Genomic DNA, 21239 nt, shown 5'->3' on the forward strand with positions numbered 1-21239 from the left:
AGTGGGGATGTGCCCGCAACCAAGGTACGTGCCCTTGACCGGAATTGAACCTGGGACCTTTCAGTCCGAAGACCCACGCTCTGCCGCTGAACCAAACAGGTTTTGGCGAGCCTGGGACCTTTCAGTCTGCAGGCCGACACTCTGTCCATTGAGCCAAACCGGTTTCGGCTGTTGTTTTGTTTTTTGTACCAAAAATAAAACCATTTGCTTGTTTAATAAGTACTTGTCATCACTGATGAGAGCTGGAGGAGAGGGAACATGGAGGGATTAGGGCAGTGAGGCAGGAATGACCTGCCGCCTGGACTTCATGGTGGGAGGCTGGTCGTGAACATTCCACATCCCTTGTGTGGAGCGCAAACTAAGGTCTGGGTTTTACAGTCAGACCCTCAAAATGGACAGGATCTGACCTCAGACACCCCCGCCAGAGACCCTGCCTTCCCAGGGGCAGAGGAGAGCATGGGACCTCCCCCCCCCCACAATCGTGTTTCCACTGTCTCCTTATCCCTCCTCTGTGAGGGTGCTGTCGCCTCCTACTGTCTCCCTGCTTCCTCTTCCCCCTCAGTCTGCACCTGTCACAGAAGCCAGAGGGTCTGCCCCCACTGCATCAGCCCAGCTGGCCCTCACCTACAGCCTTGGCGCCAACCCCTGCACTCAGGGGATGCCAGGTTCTCACCCGCCCTCGATCCCTGCAGGATGCGTCCTCCCCCCCCACCCCCATAAGCCTCCACCCCTTTCTACTCGGCCTCTTGCTCATCCTGCTGCCCCTCCATGGGCTGTCCCCACTGCCCGATGCTCTCCTCCATCCGTCCTTTCCCTCAGCGAGCTCCCTTTGCCCCTCCCTCGAGTAGCCCCTGTGTGGCTTCATTCCAATGTTTTCATGGTGCCCATGTCCTCTAACAGCTGCACCTCATGTCTGTCCAGGGCTGTTTCCTCCCCGCACCCCGTCCTCTCCTGGCTGGACGCCCACTCCGTAGGACAGGGTGCTGGCTCCCTGCTGCTCTGCGAGCACCCGGGTACCGCCTGGGACACAGCGGGTGCTCAGTGGGTGATACAGGCTGAGTAAGGCAGGCACTAGGAGTAAAGGCCATTAGAAGTGTGGACAAAAGGGGCCACATGCTGACCTGACAAGCTCAGGGAAGGCTTGCTTGGCAGTCTTGCAAACTCAAGAGACCTAAAGTAACCACAAAGGATGGTCTGAAATTACACTTTAACTAAAACCAGTTGTGATGGGTATCTTCACTGACAAGGTCAACCTTTATCCTAACCGAGCCTATCTGTCTTTTTGCATCTATGACAACATACCCTTGAAATGTCTGGGTATCTTGTAACTTGCTTTTTCTGGAGCCCTTGGGGCACAGCCTAAAGTGCCTGGGCTCCAGGACAAATACCACAAATTCCTTCATTGTTATGTTAATTGTTCCTGCACCCACCTAAGTATGTGTCTACCATTTTACTTTTTATCCAATCCCAGGGGTTCCATCCCTTTGCTTTCTCCCGCCCCTTTGCTTTCTCCTGCCTCTCTAACCTATCCAATGGATTTCATGTAACCCTCTTACATCCCTTCCTTTGATTGCAATGTATAAATGTAGATGTGAGGCACCATTCTCCAAAGCCTTATCTCAATTAATTGAGATTCTTCTTTCCAGCAATTGTTGACAGTTTGGCTCAAATAAACTCACAAAATTCTTTACAGGTTTCAATGTGTGTGTTTTTTTAAAGTTAACATTACAGACTCATTCAGAGCCCAGGGCCAGTGCTCAGGGCAGGGCCATTGGAGCTAGTAGGTGTTCGTTTTCTCACAAGAAGGTGGGACAAAGAGAATGAAAAAGGAGTAGTGTGTGTTTTCCCTCAACTATTTAAAAGCTGATGATCTCATTCCATTCTTAAAACTATGACTAGATGCCAAAACCAGTTTGGCTCAGTGGTAGAGCGTGGGTCTGCGGACTGAAAGGTCCCGGGTTCGATTCTGGTCAAGGGCATGTACATTGGTTGCGGGCACATCCCCGGTGGGGGGTGTGCAAGAGGCAGCTGGTCGATGTTTCTCTCTCATCGACATTTCTAGCTCTCTATCTCTCTCCCTTCCTCTCTGTAAAAAATTAATAAAAATATATTTAAAACAAAACAAAACAAAACAAAAAAAAACCTATGACTAGAAACCCTTAGATCAACCCTGTGAGGCGGGTTCTGGGATTATCTGAGATTCTGGTGGAGAGTACCGACCTTCACTCACCAGCGTTCAGTGCTGTAATTCATGCACTGGTGGGGGGCGTGGCCTGTGGGAATTGGCCTCCTGCAGAGCAGCTGCTCATCCTGTTAAGCCCTGTGGTGCTCCCACTGTGGGAGTGCAATGACCATCAGGGGACAGCTCCTGCGTTGAGTGTCTGCCCCCCTGGTGGTCAGTGCACGTCATAGCGACTGGTGGACCAGTCATTCTGGTAGTTCCGCTGTTAGGTCACTGGGCTTTTATTTTATAGGATACTTATTTTATGTACCACATACAATTCCGGCATCTGTGACATGCATTTGACAACTTGATAGTACATGTTAAGTTAAAATTTTAAGAAAAAGTAAACTAGGGATGATAAAACAGGGCAGCAGAACTTGGTTCTAGTCTCATCCCAGAAACCTGGAGCTCCTGAGAGAAGTGAATCACTTTAGGGAATACTGAAACGAAATTCTTTAACAGGTAGAATGTAGAACTCTTTTCAACCATGACTTTAGTTTTCCTTCAGAATCTAGAAGGAACTCATGGACAGAAAATAGATTTGTGATTGTCAGGGCCTCCAGGAAGGGGCAAGTGTGGAGCAACTGCTTAATAAGTATGGGGGTCTGTTTGAAGTAATGAAAAGTTTGGAGGTAGAGAGCAGTGATAATTGCAAAATATTGTGTATGTACTTAGTATCGCTGAACTGTATACTTTAAACTGGCCAAAATGATAAATTTTATGTTATGTATATTTTGCCATAATAAATAAAATTAAAAAAAGAACTCATGAATGCCTCCTAAGCAGCTGTGGAAAACTATAGGTTGCATTCAGTATATTCAGAAACAGTCATAGAATTCCAACTACACGAGAACCTCAAAGGGAGTCGACAAATCATTCCATCCCAGTCATTCTCAGCGAGTAAGACAATGGGCAGAGCCTCGTCCACAGGGGCTTCACAAGCACTCCCAGCCCAACCCCACAACCTTCAAGAATGAAGCACTCAGATACCAACGAGACATATTTCAAATAGTTTAATTTTAAAAATATTCTATTCAGTGCTAAAATATGTCTTCACTCACTGTTAGCCATTTCCATTTCTTAAACTTTTATGGAACAAAAAATAAAATCACGAAGTTCAATTAAACATGCAGATTTTAAAGAAAGGGGATCTTTCTAGAAAGTCTGAGCTGAAGGAGTACTTTGGGGGATGGGTACTGTGGTCAGACTTCAAATTCTTGCTGGGGCAGTTTGTGGCATGAATGCTGGGGGCTGTGGCAGGAGGCAGAGAATGCTGGAATGAAATGTACGGGTGAGAACAGAAAGCTGCATGTGTGGGGTGAGGGGAGCTAGTTTTCTCGTGGTGGTGGTGGGGGGAACTGTCAGCAGCTAGAGAGCCCATTAGAGGCAGCATAACCTCAGGAATGGGCAGAAGTGCCAGGGCAGCAAGAAATCTATATGGACTTTTTGCCCTCATGTGGAGAAAAGCATCTTCCCTCCAAAGTCTCTACCTAGGCATTCAATAATGGCCTCCAGGGCACCTAGCCCTGTGAGAAAGGCCAGACATCTACAGTCGCCACTCAAATTCAAGTAACTCTTGGCACTCTCTTCTCCAAAGGGTGCCTTCCACATCTCTCTCCTCTTATAGAAGCGCCAGCAGCTCAGTCCAGAGGTTCTGGAGCAGAGATTGCTACCTGGAGGTGACACATAAACCTTGGGATGGCAGATGCTCCAGCCTACTTGGGAAACAAAGAGGACATGAGCATTCCTCTTCGCAGGAACAAGCAGACACAGGTGCCAGGGAGGGAAGATGATGCTATAACCCCAAGTCTATGTCAGCCTTCCAGAACAGAAGGCTCCTATGGGCAGGCTTTGGACCCCAGTGCTTGCCCTTAGCCCAGCAACACAGCACAGCCAGAACCAGAATGCAATAAATAGAGGCAGGGGCCAGGAGGTGAAGGGTGTCAGGATGCTGCTAGCTTTCTGAGGCTGTCTGCGGCACTGCGGGTTGGTCCACACAGACGCGTTTCAGGGGTGGGGCACCTGAGTCTTCCTCTTCCGTGGCAATCTAGGAGCAGCCAGAACATGGAATTATAGGGCCATCCCTCTGAACCAGAACCTCCCCATCCCTAATTACAACTCAGAAGCCCAATGCCCATCTTCTCGTACATAACCAAACATTTCCCTACCTTATAACCTGGAGACACTAGTTTTCCTTGCTGCTTCTCCACTCTACTACACTATAGCACATCCGACACAATATATGCAATTCACGGCAATGAAATCCTTCCTTTTTTCTTAGAAACTGGGAAACCCAAAGTGTTTCCTTACCTGTGTCTCCAGTGGAACTGGTTCTTCCTTTGTGAGGGTGGGAGGTTCATCAGCCACTTCTGAGGCAGGCAGGGAGGGCTCTGCAAAAGCAATATGGTCAGCATAACTGCAAGGCCTCCTGACGGGGAGACTCCTGTAGAATCTGCCTTCAAGATGGGGAAGCTTTCCTAAGGCTATCTAGAGATGGCTTGGTGAAGAGGCAGCACAGGCTGAAGAGTCAACATACAGTTGTAGCTGGTTTGGCTCAGTTGGTAGAGCATTGGAAGAGTCCCGGGTTTGATTCCAGTCAAGGACACATGCCCAGGTTGTGGGCTTGATCCTCAGTGGGGAGTGTGCAGGAGGCAACCGATCAATGATTCTCACTCATCATTGATGTTTCTCTCTCTCTCCCTCATCCTTCCTCTCTGAAATCAATAAAAATATATATTTTTAAAAAGAATCAACATACATATATTTTAGAAACAATATATAAGAAGAAATTCATAGGAGATAATGCAGAGAATAAACTCTGAAGTTAGAAGGAATATAATTGGAGATACCCACTTCTACCAGTTACTATGTGATCTTTAATAGCAATTAAAATGTTCTAAGACTCTAACTTCCTCATCTGTAAAATGGAGAGAACAGCCCTGACCAGTTTGGCTCAGTGGATAGAGTGTGGGCCTGTGGACTGAATGGTCCCAGGTTCGATTCCAGTCAAGGGCATGTACCTTGGTTGTGGGCACATCTTCAGTAGGGAGTATGCAGGAGGCAGCTGATTGATGTTTCTCTCTCTCATTGATGTTTTTAACTTCTATCCCTCTCCCTTCCTCTCTGTAAAAAAATCAATTTTATATATATATATATATATATATATATATATATATATATATATATATTAAACAGAGATAATAGCTTCTATTTCAAGGATTTGGGAGAGAATTATACCAGGCGTTAAATATTGAAAGAGCCTCACACAGATCCTGGCACTCACTTGTGGTGTTTGTTTTCTTCTTTCATTCTGTAAGGGGAAAATACAACCATTCTCCAAAGTAGCCCAAACTGTTAACAAATAGCTTGAGACTGCCAGACTCTGGCATTTTCTCTATCCCATTATTCTAAAGAAGAGAGGCAAGAGGCAAGGCCCCTCCAAGATGCATGTCCTGGCTCAACCGAGACTTACCCTCAAGGATCTCCTGGCCCAGAGTAGGGGGTTGGGAGTCATCTGTGCGGAAGTCAGAGGTGTGTGCTGGGCTCAGGGACTCGCTCTGCTGGGGGCTGGGGCTTGAGTTGGTGCTGCTGTCCACCTTCAGTTGATAGACATCAGACACAGAACTCTGGTTGCTGTTTTCATCTGAAAACCAAACATGACAAAGGCAACGGCTGAGGGTGGTAATTATTCCTCAAGGGTAACTTTGTATAGAGCCAAAGACCTGGTGTCTTCTTAGGCAGCCACAGACACACCAGGTACAATGATCTCTGCTGCAGATGCACTCTGAACCCAAGGCACAGGTCCATGGGCTTCTATGCACTGAACCTGTCTTTGTTGATTAATTTAAGCATTTCCTATTTCACGACATATTCTAAGCACCAGGTGCAGCTAGAATTTTCAAATTTATGCAACATGTACATTTCAGGAAGATCAGGATACAGTTAATTATTATCCACCAGTTATAGCTTAGACCCTGCATTTTCTTATTGTCCAGTGGAAGAGATAGACAGTATGCCTCTCAACCTTTCTCACAACACAAGGTGTGTAGAAAATGATAAAAATCTGTTCGGAGGAATTCAGCTCAGACCCTTCAGGGATCTAGGTTCTACCTGAGGCCTCAAGGATCAATGGAGTCCCACCTAGGAAGCTGTCTGAAGGCTTAAAAATCACCACCTAAGTTAGAAATAGTTAAAAACACAGGCGTTGTGTTCACTGCTTCCTCTCCTGGTGGCTTAGTTCAGGCCTAGCCTCCAAAAGCCACCACTGCCCTTCCTTCAGTACCATGTACTCCCACTTACTTCACACCTCTGCCAGCAGGATATTTCTAAGCCCTTCGATGGTTGCCTGCTGCCAAAACAATAAAATTCAAACCCCACTGCTTCTCTGGACAGGCAGAAGATGGCCCTATCATAACATTCAGAGTCCTTTCTGATCTGCAGACTCACTCCCTGTTGTTAGTCCACACCAAGCTGGACCCTAAGTGAAGAGCTGCTTCATGCACAGTTGTCTGCTACCACTTGTTCCTTCTAGCCTTTCAGGCCAACACTGAGCTCAAGCATAATGTCCTCCACATATCCCTGTATCCCGGGCTCTGTTGGGTAAAAATGACCACCTTCTCTTCTATGCCCCTGTAGTGTCCTGTGCACACCTGAGTTTACTATTTTACACACCAGTTTCCTTCCTGCTCTGTGCAGATAGGCGCTGTGGCTTACCGGTCCTTGCGTTTCTTGTGCATAGTGCCTGGCATACAGTAGGAGTTCATTAAATGTTCACTGAATGAAAAGAATTAAATGGACTGAGAAACCGGGGCCTCACATGTGTCTCTAAGAGTTCTATCGTTATTGAAAACCCCACACATAACTAGAAAACCTTCCTCTTGTATTCCTTCCTATATCACACTGACCCTGGGGCAGGGACAGAGGGTTGGGGGAAAGTTGGCAGGCATGCTCCCAGACTAATTTTAAAGAGAAAATTGTAAGCCCTTTCTAGTCTTTACTTCTGCGAAGATCACTACCTTCTATGCTAAAATGGAAGTTGCATTTTATTATAAAAAGAGAATAGAGCTCTAAAAAAAAAAAAAAAGAAAGATAGAAAAAGTAAGAATAAAGCTTTGTCACTTTTGAACTTAGGCAAACACTTTTTTTCTTGAAGCATCAATTTTCTTAACTAGGGATGATGGTTATTTATTGCCTGGTTTATATCACAGGCTGATGTTAGGATAAAAATGAGAAACTGAAGTGAAAGTGCTTCACAAACAGTAACTGCCACGTAGGTGTAAGAGGGAACATCATGAATGTGGTCCTGACACAGGCAGGACATTGACTTAAAAGCAGAACTTGTGCCAACAGGGGACAGGCAGATGCCCTAGCTTTGGGTAACCCACTCTCAGGCACTATCATAAAGTACGCAGTCTAAAGAAAAGAGCTTCTGATCCAGAAAACCAGGAATCAATGTGAGGTTTATCACTTACTAGTTATATTACTTTATATATGTAACTTTACCTCTCTGAGCCTGTTTCCTTAAATGGAAAATAAGGATACTATCATCTATCTTGCAGGGTGCCTGTGAAGTATAAAAGTGAAGATTTATGTATAGTGCCTAGCAAGATACCAGCAAAACAGTAGGCACTGAAATTATACATAGAACTATTCTTATTATGAATGGGTTCATCTAAATTTTCATTTTCCTGCAAGAAGACATATGGATGCAACTCACCCTGGAATTCAAGAAGGAGAGAGGAATTGGCTGAGGCATCAGAGGGAAAGCCATTAGGTTCCCGGGCTGCTGAACCATTCGACTTTGACTTTTCTTTCTAGAAAAGGAAAAAGAGAGGGATGTGACAGAGCCAACGAGGAGACTCGCAGAGATAGAGAAGAGTGCTTTTTGAGACACCACAGAGGCCTGGATTAGGACTGAACAGGAATAATGACAGTGGTTTTGAGAATCCAGGGCCCAAGGCATAATGGAATTCTGGACAAGGTGTCCGCAAGTCTCAGTGTCTGTATCTGTAAAATGGACCTTCCAGCGCTAATATCATGAATCAAATGTAAAAGACAGACACATATACTTCCACTAGATTTCCCTGTGGTACTCCTCTGCTTTCTGCCCTGATCAGAATGTTCGATCCAACCCTTCCTCATGAGGATGGGTGAGAAGCACAAAATATTAATTTTGAAAAAGATTCCTATTTTAGTAGCACAGCAGGAAAAAAAATAAGTGAAAGAAGAATGGAACCTTGACTGGAAAAAGGAAGGAGTCATTTTTATGTAATGTAAGAATTTATGGGACAAAGGGGCCCCTGCTAGCTCTATTCCTTACCAAAAACCCCTATCCATTCAAAATGTTTACCTTACTTCAATCTTTGTTTATACATCATCCCCCTACACATGTTGGGGAACCACAGTGGGAAGATAAACTAGCCTGCAACGAACAGGCCCACGGGAAAGGAAATTTGCAAATGCCAGCATCCCAACAGCCCAAAGTTTAAATCTGGTAATTTCAAATTCACTAATTCATACTGCTCATACATGTCTCTTTATTGTATATGCATTGTACTACTAATATAATTTTTGTTCATAACTCTCAATCCTATCTCTGCAATAAATCAACTAGAATTTATGTATGTCCTTCCCTTCATTTTTCCTATACAGACATAATTTTAGTGTAATTACACTTGACCATTTTACTACATAAGCTACATAAACATGATTTTTAATAGCTGCATAATATTCCATATACCATAATTCACTTAACTTCTCAACAATTAGACATTTAGCTTTAACTTATTTAGGATTGTGTTTATTTGTTGTTACTAGAAATAAAACCACAATGCTAAACTTTTATTTTTTTCCTCGATTATTTTATTCAGATAAAACTCACACAAAAATATTCCTTCTGGATTAGAAAATATAAACATACTATTTTCCTTGAAATACACTGTACCCCACTACTCTCTGAAAGGATGGTGGCAATATACTTGGGGTATTAGTTTCACAGCATCCAGGCCAACATTTGGCTTTATTATTATTTTTTTCTGATCTCTATTTTATCTTCATTTTAATGATTCTGTGGTCATGTAAAATATATATTCACTATAGGGAATTCTGGAAGTACAGTAAAAGAAACAAACCAGAGACAACCTACACATATTTGTGTGAAAATGGGTCATATAACTTACTTCCCCTTCCTCATTCACTGCATTAAACATTTCTCTATGCAACTGGGTAATCTTCTACATCTTTTTAAATTCTTATTTATTCTTTTTTTTTAAATTGATTTCAGAGAGAAAGAGAGAAGGAGAAAGATATAGAAACATCAATGATGAGAGAGAATTATTGATCAGCTGCCTCCTGCACACCCTATACTGGGGCATGTGCCCTGACCGGGAATTGAACTGTAACCGCCTGGTTCATAGGTCAAGGCTCAACCACTGAGCCACGCCAGCCCGGCTACATCTTTCTTATAATGGTTACAAAGATCTTCAAAATACAGGTGCACAATAACTTATTTAATGAATTCTATACAGTAAGTTCTCTTTTTTTATATGTATATGTTTTCATTGATTTTTAGAGAGGAAGGGAAAGGGAGAGAGAGATAGAAACATTGGTAAGAGAGCAACATCATGGATCGGCTGCCTCCTGCACGCCCCACACTGGGGATCACGCCTGCAGCCCGGGCATGTGCCCTGACCAGGAACCAAACCAGTGACTTTTTGGTTCATGGTCCACACTCAACCACTCAACCACATCGGCTGGGCTATATTAAGATCTTTATTTTGCTTGCAATTTGAAACACTATAAACAATAAAATAATGCTGAACATTTGGCTTTATCATTAGGTATATTTAAGCATATGTTGTATACATATGATTATCTCCTGAGGATAAATTCCTAGAGATAAAGCTTGTAGATTTAAGGAATAATTATTTAAAACTTTTTACCCCGCCGAAACCAGTTTGGCTCAGTGGATAGAGTGTCGGTCTGTGGACTGAGAGGTTCTGGGTTTGGTTCCGGTTCCGATCAAGGGCATGTACCTTGGTTGCAGGCATGTCCCCATTGGGGGGGGTGCAGGAGGCAGCTGGTCGATGTTTCTCTCTCATTGATGTTTCTAGCTCTCTATCTCTCTCCCTTCCTCTCTGTAAAAAAATCAAAAAAATATAAAAAAAACAAAAAAAACAAAAAAACTTTTTATCCCTTCAGTTTTACTGAGTTAGTTATAAATGACAAATAAAACTGTAAGATATTTAAAGTGTACATAATGGTGATTTGATATACATGTTCTCCCCTCACCAAAAAAAAAAAAAATATATATATATATATATATATATATATATATATATATATATATATATACACATACACACACACACACACACACATATATACATACATTTTGAATAATTATAAAGGCAGTGTTTAGTAAATTTTATGTTCAAAACTGAGTGATCAGCTGTTAAAATGTGTACATATTTTTTTGGGACACACTATATACATTTGTGAAAGGATTCCAACAGTCTAGTTAACTAATACATCCATCACTGAAAGCTCTTATGATCAACATGACCTGTAAAGTTTGTGCCAATTAACTCTCCCATCAGCAGTGAGTGTCCCACTCCCTTGTATCCTTTGTAATTTTTTCTTTACCAATTTGATCATCATTTTCCATTTTTCCTAATCTAACAAGGTCTATGCTAGTACCTTAGACGATGGCACACTACCATGAATCATTAGCAGGCAGATAAACTGATGGACCTCTGGGCCCAGCTCAGAAAGCAACACAAACACTGCAAGAAGCCCTCAAGAGAGACAAAGGGAGCTGAGTCCCACAGAGAATTTTAATAGGAAAAGGACCAGGGACTTAAATGGGAAAAATGAGTTGGGGGTCGGGATGGAGGGGTTGATTCTAGCAATAATGGCCTCATAGGTGCCAGGGATGTATGAAGAATAAAGAGTGGCTCCGTAGCCCTCCTAACATTTACCAACTCCTTGGGGTTGGCAATGACAAGGGAGAATGGCTGCTCCTATATTAAGGTAGCACATGGAAGAATGGTACTAGGGAGTTCCTGGGGAGGCAGGGAAAGATATCAGAGGGAAAAAACTGAACCCTGAGGCTAACTCCATCCCTTAAAGTCATTTAGAGGAGGGAAACCCGAGTGTAGGCTTATATACTCCCTCAGTTACGTATTATTTTAGCCAAGGCAAGGTAGAGTCCCAAGGGAATAAAAGGTAAGTGTACAGAAAAAACTAACCAGATATTGGAGGATAACAAGCACCATGAAAGACAATAAACAGAACAAACTATACAGAATGGTAATGGCACAGAAGAATTTAAATAAAATACATAGCGAGTCTGCTCACAAAGATAAGGATGATACTGGAAAGTTGTTTTGAAGAAGAATCAAAACAGAAAATTGGTATAATTGTTCAAAATAAAAGTAAATAAGATTAGCAGCAGAAATAGATATAGTTGAAGAAAGGACTAATAAGCAAAAACTGGGTTGAGAAATTAGAATAGGGAAATGAGGAAAGAATAGTGAGATGAAATAAATGAGAGAAAAGCTCAGAAATAAAGAAGCTAGATGTGAACATTACAGGATATTCTTTAAAAAGTTCTAGAAGATCAGAGAGAGAAGAAATTCTAAAAGTTCCCAGAAATACAAGAGGATAACCTACAAAGAATCAAGAATCAGACTGGCATTAGATTTCTCAACAGAAGCACAACTGAGTAATAATTTTAAAATGCTGAAAGAAAATAACTTGGAACCTAGAATTTCATATAGAGGTCAACTAAACATGGAAGTAAAACAAAGATATTTTCAGGAATAAAAAGAGGTTTTCTTTTTATTCCTAAAAATATCAATTAAACATGAAATGATCAACAAAACATAAAAGTAAAACAAAGATATTTCTAGGAATAAAAAGATATTTTCAGAAAGTTAGTTCTACAAAGCCCTCTTGGAAAAAATTTTGAAGGATGGATTACAGCAAGAGAAATGAGTCTAGGAGAAAACAATAATAAACAGGTGGCAAAGAGTTAGTAAATAATTAGTAATGTTAACTTTGGCTAATTAAGCAATGACTAAAACAAGAAATATCTGCAAAAACTGAAATATATTAGCTGAATATCCTATATAATAAAACCCTAATATGCAAATGGACCAAACAGAACAACTGGTCACTATAACATGCACTGACCACCAGGAGGCAGACGCTCAATGCAGGAATTGCTCCTGCTTGGAGCATCTGCCCCTCTTCTCTCCCTCTCCTGCCCCCCCCAGAGGGAGGTGACCGGCAGCAGCAGTGATTGGGGGAGGGGGGGAGAGGAGGAGGCCTGGCCAGTGGGCAGCACCAGGCTGCCAGCCAAGGTGGGTGCCAGCATGGGCTGCCTGATCGTCCTGCCCACCAGTCACCCCACAGATGAGCCCTGATTGCTGGCCTGGCCTAGGGACCCTACCCTATATATTGGGAACAGTCTCTTAGATTAAAAATTAAAACCTGGCAAGGCTACTCTAACACTGAAAAAACAGGATGATGCAGCGATGACATGCATGGACTCTGGTTTGCACATTTTGTGGTCAGCCCTGATTCTGACACTTATAACTGTGTGACAAAGCCAATTACTTAACTTTTCTCTGCTTCAAATGGTACTACTGCCTCAGAAGGATCATGTTTTGTATTCCTTTTTATAATAGGGGCAAAAAAAATACAGCTGCCCATACAACAGCAGGATGCCTTTCACCTGTATGAAAAGCATGGTCACTGGTGCATGTAAAATCCCGGATTGCGACAAGGATGTCTGACAGGGGGATCAGGCCTAAACTGGCAGTTGGACATCCCCCAAGGGCACAGGCCAGGCTGAGGGACACCCTGCCACACCCCGTGCAAGAATTTCATGCACTGTGCCTCTAGTACAATCTAAAATTCCAGTCAAAACTAAGAACAAGGGCCCAGCCAGTATGCCTCAGTAGTTGAGCATCAGCCCATGAATCACGAGGTCACAGTTGATTCCTGGTCAGGGCACATACCCAGCTCTCAGGCTCCATTCGATCCCCTGATAGGGGGCAGGCAGGAAGCAGCTGATTGATGTTTGTATCTCTTTCTCTCCCTCTCCCTTTCTCTCTCTAAAATCAATAAAAATATATTTAGGAAAAAAGAATTAAAAAATATTTCCTTAGAAAAGATATTTATATATTAAAAACAATAACAACTAAGGACAAGGTAAGGATGGAAGGGGGAAGGGTGGAGATCACAGATGGGGGAAATGTTGTGGGTATTACCAGGTTCAGAGAGAAAATAGAGATTTTGATACATTTTACAGGGAAATATAATAAGTCTTAAGTTAAGAGGTAGCCAATAGAAAAAAGAACTTCAAGTCACCAGAAGAAAATTTATCTAGTCACCAGTAGGTAAAGAGAGGGGTGGGGGGAAGGGTAAGTATATTATGGTAGAAATCTTTGTCCATATTAATAATAGAATTTTTTGTTGTTGCTGTTAATCCCCATCTGAGGATATTTTTTCCATTGCTTTTTTTTTTTTTTTTTTTTTTTAAGAGAAAAGTGGAATGGAGAAAGGAATGGGGAGGGGAGAGAGGGAGAGAAAGAGAGAGATGGACATAGACTAGTTGCCTTCTGCACACATCCTGACCAGGGTTGGGAACTAAACATGCAACCCAGGTACGTGCCCTTGACTATACCTGGGGTGGGGGGTGAGGGAGGAGGACGACCATGTTCCAACCATTGAGCACACCAGCCAGGGTATATTAATAGAATTTTTAGGTGGTCATATTTTCTCAGTCTTCCCAGCCACTAGATATACCACAAGCTATTATGAACACTTATAGTATATCTTGAGGCAACTTCTAGGAAACTACTTAAACTCCTGAATATATCATTTGCCCTCTTCCCACTCCTCCTGCGAGTGAATGGCTAAAGCTTAACCTTGAAATAGGTTAAAAATGGAGAAGAGAAATGGAACTGTTTAATGGGTATGAAGTTTTTTACAAGATAAAAAGTTCTGGAGATTGGTTATAAAACAAGATAAATATATGTAACACTACTGTATTGAACTAAACACGAAAAATGGTAGGATGATAAATTTTATGGTATGTGTATTTTACCACAATTAATTAAAAAGAGTAAAATGAATAGAGTCACTACTCTCTAAAATTATTATTAATCCTCACCAGAGAATGTTTCCCTTGCTTTTCTTAAAGAGTGAGAAAGACAGAGATAGAGATAGAGATAGAGATAGAGATAGAGATAGAGATAGAGATAGAGATAGAGAGAGAGAGAGAGAGAGAGAGAAATCTGAAACCTAGGTATGTGTCCTGAGTGGGAATCAAACCCCCAACCTTTTGGTGCACTGAACCAACACCCCACCCAACTAAGCCACCCAGCCAGGGCTCTAAAATACTTTTTAAAAAATATTTTTTATTGATTTCAGAGAGGAAGGGAGAGGGAGAGAGAGATAGAAACATCGATGAGAGAGAAAACAATGAGAGAGAAACATCGATCAGCTGCCTCTTGCACACCCCCTACTGGGGATGTGCCCGCAACCAAGGTACATGCCCTTGATCGGAATCGAACCTGGGACCTTTCAGTCTGCAGGCCGACGCTCTATCCACTGACCCAAACCAGTTTCGGCTGGTCACAAATTCTAATCACTGGTTAGATGTGAGAGACACATAGTTTGGTTGCCTCCCACAGGCAGTATCAAATCTGCAACCCTTAGGTGCGTTGACCAACGTTCTAACTGGCTAACCGGTTGTTCCACCTTTTGATCACTGGATATATATAAATTATATATATATATATATATATATATATATATATATATATATATATATATGTATGTATATATATACATATATATATAAAATTTATTTTATTACCCAGGAAATGTGTACATGAATGTGAACACTTTATAAAAGAATACAGTGCAAGGGTCAAAGGTAATAACTGTATTTACAATTATAGAAACATGGAGAGTTCTCAAAAATAAGACTGAACAAAGGAGAATGGAGGTTTATAGCACAATGCTACATTTAGATGTAAACATTTAAAAACACCACCATGAAACAATGCTATGTATTTTTCAAGAATACACAGGTATCCAGCCGAAACCGGTTTGGCTCAGCGGTAGAGCGTCGGTCTGCGGACTGAGAGGTCCCGGGTTCGATTCCGGTCAAGGGCATGTACATTGGTTGCGGGCACATCCCCGGTAGGGGGTGTGCAGGAGGCAGCTGGTCGATGTTTCTCTCTCGTCGACATTTCTGGCTCTCTATCTCTCTCCCTTCCTCTCTGTAAAAAAATCAATAAAATATATTAAAAAAGAGGAATTAAAAAGGCATATACATATAAAACACATAAAAATACACTGCAGTGAATAGCTAATTGGATAAAACAAGCAAGCTTTTTCTTAAAGGACCAGAAAATAAATATTTTAGACTTTGCAGACCATTCATTAGGTCTAATGGCAACTATTCACTCTACCATTATAACCCAAAAGCAGAAGGAAACCAATTGGCATAGCTGAATTCCAATAAAGCTACACTGACACTCACAGTAGGCCTGGGCTATAGTTCACCAAGCCCTGGAAAAGAGAAATAGGTTAAAGAAAGGGAATAAAAAGGGAAAAAGTAAAGGAAAGCTTTGTGTGGGCCAATGACAGAGGATGTCTTTACATATTTTCAACTCAATTCTGGGGAAATAAACTCCTTTATCATTAAGAGGCAATCAAAGAAAGAAAACAGTACCTTTTTTTGTTGGGATTGTCTTCCACACTTACCTCCTTGCTGTCTGTCACAGGAACCCACTTAAATATCCTAAGGGATGTGTCACCCACAGTAACCCATTTTTTCTCCCTAAAAGAAAGACACTTCTTAGGACTGATAAAACAATAAAACAGATTTTCTGTTCATAACTTGGGCTTTCCTACTTCTCAACAAATAATTCCTCCAATCTTAAATGCTTTCTAAACTTCCTTCTGGCCAAATTACCTTACTTTTGGTGCAAAATCATCCCTTTCAAAAAACTTATGTCAAATTCCTTTGGCTCTGAACTCTCTACTTGTCATTTTTTCCTCATTTACAGAATATTGAAGCCTTTCCCCCCCTCATATACTACACCAATATAGAGTACCAGCACATTTCCAAACTCAGTTGTCTCTCTAGCATACTTTTCTTTTCAAAACATAATTCAATTTCACAGATACTTATAAGGCTCCCCAGGCTATAACGGATGTATACTAGTAAAATATGGTTCCTACCTGGAGCTCATCGGAAGGAAAAAGACAGGAAAAAGAATGAAGACGGCAAGGGTGAGAAGGCTGAAAGCCAGAGTAAGACTAGGATCGCCCATGGATGGGAGAACTCCTGACTCCTGTGGGACTCAGGGTGAAAACACACACTCCACTTAAAAATGATCACAGGCCAGGATGATTCCAGCCCACAGAACAAAGCCTTACACTGGTTTCTGGAAGAGGTGAAGGCCAAGCCATGGAAGAACTGTTCTAAGGTTTTATTTTCGAGGAAGTAACTTTTGAGGTAAGCCTTAAACAAAAGAGAAGCTTAATCTTTTCCCAGGCACATACCTACGGAAAGGCAAGTGACATTCCTGAATAAGGCAGAAACTTGTGGACGAGTGGGGTGGGGGGAGGAGTGTGGGTGCCTGAAATGACTTCTGAAAGTTTCAAGTCCACATCTGATAACATAAAAAAAGCAACAACTGCCGGGACCGGTTTGGCTCAGTGGATAGAGTCGGCCTGCAGACTGAAAGGTCCCGGGTTCGATTCCGGTCAAGGGCATGTACCTTGGTTGCGGGCGCATCCCCAGTAGGGGGTGTGCAAGAGGCAGCTGATCGATGACTCTCTCATCGATGTTTCTAACTCTCTATCCCTCTCTCTTCCTCTCTGTGAAAAATCAATAAAATATATTTTTTTTAAAAAAGCAACAACTGTTGTTCTTTTGCTATGGAGGATGTTATTCAGCAAATGACATAACAGGAAAATAAAAAAGAGACTGTGATATAACAGAAAGAATGAATTGAAGATTTAGAGTTTATTTAAAGTTAATTCCTGGACAAGATACTCCATTTCCTCATTTATTTAACAAATATTTAATATACAAGACCTTGTACTGGGCCCTAGGCACACAAGGAACAATATGCATAGTCCCTACCCTCACAGAGCATGCACTCCAGTTAGAAACAGACATCAAACAACTCATTTCATTGTCAATCACTTAATCATTAGGTTAACCATATCAAATTGCCACTTTTGTCAGAAATGTCTTATGGTTTAACCTAATACAATTGTGGAAAGTTTTATGAAGAGGATCTGATCTAGATTGGGGTCTTGAAAGGTGTCCTTGAGGAACCAATTTTTGAGCTGATCCAGGAGTTAACTAGGCAAGAGGTATGTAAGTTTGAGGAAGGATGGGCAGCTGGAATAGTAGTGTGGCTCTAATTGAAAGATGGCCAGCATCCTGGGAAAGAGGGCAGTTTGAGCCTGGCAGGTCAGGCAGGCAGGACCAGGTTTGGTCTTACAAGCAAGAAGAGGTCACCAAAGCATTATTTTCTTAGCAGGGAAGTACTCTGATATTTGCACTTGAGAAAAATATTATCATGCCGACTGAAATGTGAGCAATGGACCAAGGAATCAGCAGAGCTGAAATAGGGAGATTATGGGAGGCTGGGGGAGAGAGGATGTCAGCTGGCTTAGGCTACTAGGTGGGGCAGAGAATGCCGGAAGAGAAAGGTGTGCCAACTCTTAGATTTCACACCAAAAAAAAAAAAACCAGAATTACATATTGAGAAGAAAAATCATGATTGATTAACCAATGTTTATAATGGGTCCCAACTATACTCGAAGCCTTTGGATATAGAGGAATAAAGAACTTGATCTTGTGGGGAAATGAGCAAACATGCAAAGTCGAAGTTAAGAAACCTCTAAAAGGGATGGAGAGTGAAAGACAGGAGGGCTTTGGGAAGGCTTCCTGGAGGGAGTTAACACCTACTGGTGCTTTAAAGTTATTAATAATCTTCAACTAGCGAAAAGCACTCCAGAAGTTGGCATAACTCAGAGAAAGATAAGTATCACATGATACTCATATGTGGAATCTAATGAACCAAGTAAACTGATGGGTGGAATAACTATGTCCCTGAGATATAGAAGCATGAACAGACTGTTGAACCTCAAAGTGAAGGCAGCGGAGGGTGAGTGGGAAGAGATCAACCAATGAACTTATATGCATATATGTATATATGCATAACCCGTGGACACAATGAGGTGGTAAGGGCCTGGGGCGGAGGGGGGCTGGAGAAGGGACGGGAGCGGGATGGAAGAGGTTAATGGGGGGGGTGTGTGTAAGGAGAACCTATGTAATACTTTAAAAAAAAAAATATATATATATATATATTATATATTTTTATATAATATATACTTTATAATATATACTTTAAAAATATATTTTTAAAGTTGGCATAATGAGTTGCTTGTGAAATTTTAATGTGATAGCACATCGGCATTCCTGATACAAAATAGGCAGTCAACCAGCGTCTGCAAAGAACATTACAGGAGTCGTTTCTCAACGAGGAGCAGGTCTCGACTCCTTTACCCAGAGCTCCCAGGGCACCAAGAGGAAATGCCTACACAATTCACAAGAGTGCGTCGGGCATTTAGGGGGGAGAGTTTTGATTTTCACACCAAGTTTGTTCCTGTGGCAGGTAGGTACCACGAACCTCTCACCAATCTTAGAGTGCTCAGTCTGGCGGAGGGGACGCTCAGATTGCTGGTAAATATATGGGACAGGTCACAGAGCAAAAGACTACAGAGGCGGACGTACGCGGAGTCAAAAGCCCACCAGGATTGGTGCGAGGAGCAAGATCTTCCAGACCAGAGCGACCGGAAGCCGGCATCTCCTCTGGCGACGCACCGCCTACTGACAGGTGGGCGTGGCCACGAGCCGGTCAAGCCGCTAATTGGCCAGGGCTGGCGCGCCCTCTGAACTCACGCCGACGCGAGCCGCACTCTCCTCCCGCCTTCTCCGACTTCCCCCTTCCCCCCACTTAAGCGCCAGTGGACTCGCACCCCGCCTGCCGGTCTGGTGTTCCTCTGGGCCTGGACCGGCGAACCCCGCCAGCACCCTCGGCCCCGGCTTCGGCCCCTCACCATTTCCGCACTTTCTCGATGGCAGCCATCACCTTCTTGATGTCGTCCTTGGCCCGGCTGCGGGTCTCGGCCCTGACTGACCTGCCCGACATGGCGGCGGCGGGAGCGGCGAGAACCGGGGCACTGCTCCCAAGACGCGGGGAATCGCGCGCTTCACACGCCGCCACCCGCCCGCCGCAGCAGCAGCAGCAGCGTCACCGCGGCCGTCGCCCCCTCCGTGCGCGCGTGCGCGAGGAAGAGCGCGCACTCGCCCGCCCCTTGGGACTCCAGGTCTCAGCGCGCCTGCGCGCCCTGCTCCCGGCTTCCAGGACCCCTGGGTGCCCTGGGAGACCCCTTGGCCCGGAGGGAAGTGCGGGGTGAGCGGGCAGCATGTGCGGTGGGCAGGGCGAGGTGCGAGGCACTGCTGGTGGAATCTGGGACTTTCCCAGAAGATTTGGAGGTCGGCGTCTCGTTTTGAGCCAGAGTTGCTGCCATTACCTGTTTTATGGACTTGACCTTTAGGGGACTGCTGTTCTGCATCATCCTTTCCTGCTGCCCCTCCTGTCTTAGCTCCCCAGATAAGCCGCTGTACTCCAGTCTCCGAATTTCACATCTTTCTTCACTATGCCTTACAACCTTGTACACACGTTCTGCACCTGGTGATCTGACCTCTTTGGCACTCTTCCAACATCTCTTTGAACTCAAAGAAGCTTTTACCTGCCATCCTGGGGTTCCACTTGTTCATACTTAGCACTGTACTCATTGTCTTTAATTCAAAATCTGGGTTTTTCTTTCAGTTTAATGGTACTCACAGATCAGAAAACAGGCATTAAAAATGCGTTTTATAAATACTAGGCTAAGGGAAGTACAAGGTACCATGACAATCCTAATCTAATTGAGAGGTTTACAGAAGCTTCTGGGGGGGAAATGACCTTGAAGCTGACTTCTGCAAATAGGGTAGATGCAATTGCTCAAGCAAACTGTCCACATTGTAGATGCTCAATAAATGTTTGGATGAATGCTGAATATACAGTGCAGGTCCGACGAGATAGGCATTTATTGATGCTTACAGTATGCAAGGAGAGTCCTGTAGCAGTTTCAGGAGACAAAGGAAGCAGGTGACAGTTTGCATAGGTTGGTAGCATTTACTTCTCTCACCTCTAAAAAAACTTCCTCCTATATGCCCCAGAGAAATGCCTAGCTAACGCTGAACTTGACACAGCCTCTGACTATGACTGTTGAGCCTTTCATGACTGACCAACACATCATGGTTTGATAAGCAAATGTCTTGCTGGTGAGAAGCCTAGGAATAGTGTCTGCCTGACTACGGAGTGGAATTGGTGAACCATGTGCAGGGAAGGAATGATTCTAGAATACTGAGATAGCCCAGCAGGTGTGATTCAGTGGCTGAGCATCGACCTATGAACCAGGAAGTCATGGTTCGATTCCTTAGGTCAAGGTACATGCCCAGTGGTGGGCTTGATCCCCAGTAGGGGTGATGCAGGAGAAAGCCGATCAATGATTCTAATCATAAATGTTTCTCCCTTCCTCTCTGAAATCAATATTTTTTATTTAATTTTTAAATTTTTAAAAATATATTTTATTGACTTTTTACAGAGAGGAGGAGAGAGGAATAGAGAGCTAGAAACGTCGATGAGAGAGAAACATCGACCAGCTGCCTCTTGCACACCCCTTCCAGGGATGTGCCTGCAACCAATGTACATGCCCTTGACCAGAATCGAACCTGGGACCTTTCAGTCCGCAGACTGACGCTGTACCACTGTGCCAAACCGGTTTTAGCTGAAATCAATATTTTTTAAAATTAGCTACACCCAGAGCCATTGTCTCCCATGTAGTGATTCTAGAGACT

The 21239-nt window shown here is 43.1% G+C and overlaps 1 protein-coding gene across 4 annotated transcripts; it reads right to left on the reverse strand.

The window, feature by feature from the left end:
* Positions 1–187: 187 nt before the first annotated feature.
* BCL7B (BAF chromatin remodeling complex subunit BCL7B) lies at positions 188–20131 on the reverse strand. Of its 4 annotated transcripts, none has more exons than XM_036409395.2 (6): positions 19391–20129; positions 16010–16085; positions 7941–8037; positions 5697–5867; positions 4535–4614; positions 188–232 (listed from the first exon to the last, which is right to left on the reverse strand). In XM_036409395.2, exons 1-6 carry the CDS (start codon positions 19480–19482, stop codon positions 230–232), a joined length of 519 nt encoding a protein of 172 aa, XP_036265288.1. In that variant the 5' UTR covers positions 19483–20129; the 3' UTR covers positions 188–229. The 4 variants fall into 4 exon arrangements, with proteins under 4 accessions (XP_036265288.1, XP_036265287.1, XP_036265285.1 ...); XM_036409394.2 differs by having other exon boundaries at positions 192–242; positions 19391–20131; XM_036409392.2 differs by lacking the exon at positions 188–232 and adding an exon at positions 3223–4271 and having other exon boundaries at positions 19391–19678.
* Positions 20132–21239: the final 1108 nt, after the last annotated feature.

This window comes from Pipistrellus kuhlii, unplaced genomic scaffold (assembly GCF_014108245.1).
Source record: "Pipistrellus kuhlii isolate mPipKuh1 unplaced genomic scaffold, mPipKuh1.p scaffold_m20_p_4, whole genome shotgun sequence".
Taxonomy (NCBI): Eukaryota; Metazoa; Chordata; class Mammalia; order Chiroptera; family Vespertilionidae; genus Pipistrellus; species Pipistrellus kuhlii.